The sequence below is a fragment of the Myotis davidii genome, unplaced genomic scaffold, assembly GCF_000327345.1.
Source record: "Myotis davidii unplaced genomic scaffold, ASM32734v1 scaffold425, whole genome shotgun sequence".
In the NCBI taxonomy this organism is placed as follows: domain Eukaryota; kingdom Metazoa; phylum Chordata; class Mammalia; order Chiroptera; family Vespertilionidae; genus Myotis; species Myotis davidii.
This window is the reverse complement of record NW_006296413.1, coordinates 1,440,778-1,445,544: the sequence shown is the minus strand read 5'-3', so window position 1 is coordinate 1,445,544 and position 4,767 is coordinate 1,440,778. Positions and strand designations below refer to the sequence as shown.

Here is a 4,767-nt window from a genome sequence, read left to right as displayed (position 1 = left end):
GTGGGGGGTCTGGGTGGTGGGGGGTCTGGGTCTGGTCTGGGGGTCCCAGGGGAGGGGGGTGCTGAGGCAGCAGGTATTTGTCAGGCCCCAGGGAAGCACTTTAACTATCGATCAGCATGTTAACAGTGGATCTGACTGCTCAGCTGTGTCCAGCGAACGTCAGCCTGGCTGCAGGGTCTGGGCTGGCCTGTATGTGTGTGAGGTGGGCCAGGTGCAGGAGGAGTGGGGGCGCCGAGGCACACTGCAGAGCTCCCCCCTGAGCACATGGGCAGCCGCTGGGCTGCCTTCCCCGTGGCCAGAGGAACCAGAGCTCTGGACGGTAATGTGCTCCTGATCTTTAAATGTTCACGTTTAAAACACACTGTGGGGCCGCCCACAACACGTCTGCACCCCGATGCCGTGCTCAGGCTGCTGGTTCTGACCTTGACCTTGCACCCCAGAGGCTGCCGGGCACTGTCACTCCCGTCCCACGCCCAGGCAGGCATCACTAATCCATCTCAGAGTCTTCACCACACAGCCGGCTGGAACCTGGCCATGGCCCTGGCCCCACTTCCCCTGCCTCCCCCTCTAAGGCCGGGTATCAGTTCCCATCGCTCATGACTCAGAAAACAAGACAAAAAACATCAACAGATGGAAGGTCCTTGAGGCAGGACAGTTCTGCCACCTTCCGGATGGCCCCAGCTCGGGCAGGAAGCTGGGCCGGGAGGATTGCTCTCTGGGCCTGACACCCAGGAGCAAAGGGAGGGGCCTTCTGAGCCAGGTCAAGGGGAATCTACAAACAGGGACCGGAGGGTGTTGGCCAAACTTTGGGGAGCCTTCGTGAGGTCACTTTAAGCGGGTCCTGTTCTCCACCTACTTTTCTATAAGTACGTTTATGGCTCCACGTCTGTCTGTCAGCCCCAAGTCCCTCGCTTGCCCTTTATTCAGCCTTTCCTGCTGGTGGCCTTGACCACTCCAGGCCCGAGTAGCCTCCTGCCAGCCTCCTCTGAGCCGGGGGTGGACCTAGTAATTCCTGAGACCGGGGCCTGAACAAGCCCCTGGAGCAGTGGTTCTCAACCTTCTGGACCTTTTAATACAGTTCCTCATGTTGTGACCCAACCATAAAATTATTTTCGTTGCTCCTTCCTAACTGTAATGTTGCTACTGTGATGAATCATCATGTAAATATCTGACATACAGGATGTTCTTAGGTGACCCCTGTGAAAGGGTCTTTCGACCGCCAAAGGGGTCGCGACCCACAGGTTGAGAACCGCTGCCCTGGAGGACCGGCCTGGACACCGGGAGGGGACTGGCTGCAGGGGCTGTGTCGGACGGAGCGGACCACGGGCTGGAAAAAGCTTGCAATCCGGTCCTGGAGTCAGAGCGGGAGGCCTGGGTGAGTCACTGGGCGGGGAGCTGCCATCCCCAGACACATGCTGCTTGTAAAATGCCCGCCCCGGAGCCTGGCCCCCTCCCCGCCCTGCCTTTTCTCAGGGGTTTCTGCAGGCTCCGCCCAGCCAAGCCCATCTCTGCTCCCCCGTGGCTGCTGCTCCACGTGGTCACTGCCAGAGGAGGGAAATGCCAGGGGCTGGAGGTCAGGGCCCTGGGCCGGCGTCCGGCTCTGCTCCCACCTCCGGGCTCACCCCGCCAAGCCACTGCGCTAGCGGGAGCCTGTCTCCTCCCGGGGAAAGGCGGCACTAGGTGAGCTCGGAGTTTCTTCCACCTGAGCGCGTCGCCCGGGTCAGAAGGAATGCCAGTGTTCAAGGGCTCTGGGAAGAAGGGGTCCCGGGTGGGGTGGGGGCTGTCGGTCTCAGCCACCGCTGGTGTCTGAGGACAGGAGGCAGGTGTGACTGAGACCCTGGCCGTGGGCGGCATGAGCAGGGTGATTCGGAGCCGGCCTCTCAGGGTGGCCGCGGGAAGTGGCCCACCGCCCATCTCCACAGGGAAGAGCTGGAAGGAGGTCTCTGGGTTGGTGACTGATGCCCCCACGGGATTCAAGGTGTCAGTCCCCTGTGCTGGCCTCACCGAGGAGCACCCTGGGATCCGAGGGACCCAGCGACCAGTGCCAGGCCGTGTGGCCCAAGGGGCCCTGCTGCCCCCCTGCGCCCTGCGGAGCAGAGCGGGTAGAGGTGGGGAGATGCTGGGGGGTCTGCCCCTCCCCCCACACCTGGCCCACAGACGGGGGGCCGTGGCGGGCCTTGAGCACTTGCCTTGTTCCTGTTGGTGGGATGGGTCTCCCAGGAGCCGTTTGCAGCCATCTCCGGGCCTGGGGAGTCCCGATTCCGCGCGGCTCTGCTCACAGCTCACTGGCCAGCGCACCCCACCTGCAAAGGCAGGAAGGGTCACGTCAGGGCAGCAGGGTTCCCTGTCCCTTCCCAGGCCCTGTCCCCAGGGCCTCACTGTAGAGGAGAGGTGACAAGCAATCGCCTGGCTCCCTGAGAGGCAGGGCCATGTGGAAGGCACGGGGGTCATTCTGCTGAGTCCAGAGCAGGTCACCTCCTGCCTGGGCCCCTTGTTCACGCTTTGCTGACATGCTAGTGGGGCCCACACATACTTGCTGGTACCGCCTCTGTGCTCAGCCCATGGAGGGACACGGGTTCCCCGAAATCAGACCCAGAAGGCAGGGAGGCTTCCTGGAGGAGGCGGCCTTTGGCTGGGCTTGTGTTTGTAACATGCTAAGGGGTCTGGTCTTTCCTTGAAGGTAGTACAGCTCAGTCATCACCATCAAACCCTCTGTCAATGATGGCCAGCTGGGAGCCGAGTACTGTGCCAGCTCCACATCCATCATCCTGTTTGTCCTTGTTTTTTTAAAAATATATATATTTGCTTTCAGAGAGGAAGGGAAAGGGAGAGAGAGAGAGAGAAACAACGATGATGAGAGCCATTGATCAGCTGCCTCCTGTACACTCCCCCAACGGAGACCTAGCTGCAACCCAGGCATGTGCCCTTGCCCGGAATCGAACCTAGGACCCTTCAGTCCACAGGCTGACACTATCCACGGAGCCAAACCAGCCAGGGCCCATTTGTCCTTGTGACCAGCTATGAGGCAGGTATTGTCATTCCCCTTTGATGGGGGCATGGGGCTCCAGGGGCTGAGGTCGCCTGCCCAGGGGCACGGGCCACTGCCACTGCACGCACTGTGGCTTTGCATGCTTGTGGTCAGGACTCCAGCGGCCGTGAAGGCAGGAGCAGTCGGAGGGAGCAAGCCAGCAGGCCTCTGCCGTGGCCCAGGCTCCAGGCTGGTGGAAGGGCAGCTGGACCCAGCCAGGCAGGTCTGGGGGGCCTAGGAGGGGCGACAGTCTCAGGACGGGGCTTCCCTGCCAGAGACACGTCCCCCAAGCAGAGCAGAGCTCATTGGCCCGCCTGCTCTAGGTGCCCACCTGAGCTCTGCCTCCACAGGCCAGCACCTGGTCCTACTGTGCAGGTGGGGAAACTGAGGCTGTGTGCGGAGGAAGGGTCTTGCAGGGGCACAGGCGTGGCCACAGGCTAGGCCTCTGCTCGGCTCGAGGGAGCGCAGACAGCTCTACTCCCCCGGAATTCCTTCCTCCGCAGGCTGGGCAGCCCCCTCCACGCCCCCGCCAGGCCAGGGCGGAGGCCCCTGCAGCAGCCAAGCCCATTATTAGCTGGAAAGGGTGGCCGTCTGTGTGGGTTGCCACCCTTTCTTAACCCTTGGTAGCCCCCACCACCCCTGGCCTGCGGTGCCCGTGCAGCCCTCAGAACATGAGGCCACATGTGGTTGGGCCAAGGGGCCCTGGACAGTAGCCGGTACAGCGTGGTGGCCGAGTGGGTGCCCCAGAGAGGTTACTTGCAGGGGCGGGTGGGAGCCCTGTGGGCGAGTCCTTGATGTGCGTGTGGTGTGGGTTTGCAGATGGCAGTGCAAGGAGGTGTGCCGCTTAACCCCCCCACCCCCCAACACACACACCTCTCCAGTCTTAACTCTAGTTGGGCCACTGTACCCATCACCAGGGGTAGGCCGCGTGCCTTGTCACCTACTGGGCTTGCCCAAGCTCTCCATGCCAGCCTGCAACCCCAACCTCCCCGCCTCCCCATCCTTCACACCTGCTGCACTGCGCCCTCGCTTCTCAGTGCCTGGACCCAGGATGTCCTGAGGATAGAGAGCCCTTGCCCTTTCACCAAGTCAGGTAAGACCCCCAACACACAGGGCCCCCAAGGGCAGCCGGCTGGGACCTGCGCGTGGTGCCTGGCTTGTGCGGGGCCTGGAGTGGGCCTCGAGCCCCGCTCTGCTGACTGATGGAGGGGTGGGTGCCGTGTGTGTCTGAGCCCTCAGAGAAGAGCTGTTGCACTCACACAGAGGGACCAGAAGCCGAGTGGGCCCCAGATCGGCCCTAGAAGGACATGTGTGCGGCATGTGCATGGGATATGTGTGAGTGCGTGTGAATGTGTGTGCTCCTCAGGTTGGGATCAGGCCTAGAGAGCTAAAGCAGGCAAAAAAACAAACAACCCCCCCACCCCCAAACCCCAAACTGCCAGCTCAGCTCACTCCCGACCCTCCTTCCAAAACCCAGCACCCAAGGAGAGGCCCCTGACCACCTACCTGTCTGCCTCCTCAGCCTCAGGAAGCTCTCAGCTCCCCCCCCGCCCCCAAACCTCCACAGCCCCAAACCCATGCGGGCCCCAGCAAGGCTGTCCTCCAGGAGACCCAGGTGGGAACACTAAGTTCTCCAGCCCGTCTGCCAGCCCCTCTCCTGTCCCCGGGCTGCCACCTGGGCAGGACGAGAGCCCTGGCAGTCACTCCCCCAGAGGCAGAGGCTGCCTTGTCACCCCACC

General features: G+C 62.5%; 1 protein-coding gene across 1 annotated transcript in view; it reads right to left on the bottom strand.

Moving 5' to 3' along the window:
• MRGPRF (MAS related GPR family member F) overlaps positions 1-4,767 on the bottom strand; it is an 11,118-nt gene that overhangs the window by 5,091 nt on the left and 1,260 nt on the right. The window contains exon 2 of the mRNA XM_006771480.2: positions 2,190-2,303. Coding sequence (XP_006771543.1) covers positions 2,190-2,237 — 48 coding nt within the window. The 5' untranslated portion in view covers positions 2,238-2,303. The remainder of the gene's footprint in view (positions 1-2,189; positions 2,304-4,767) is intronic.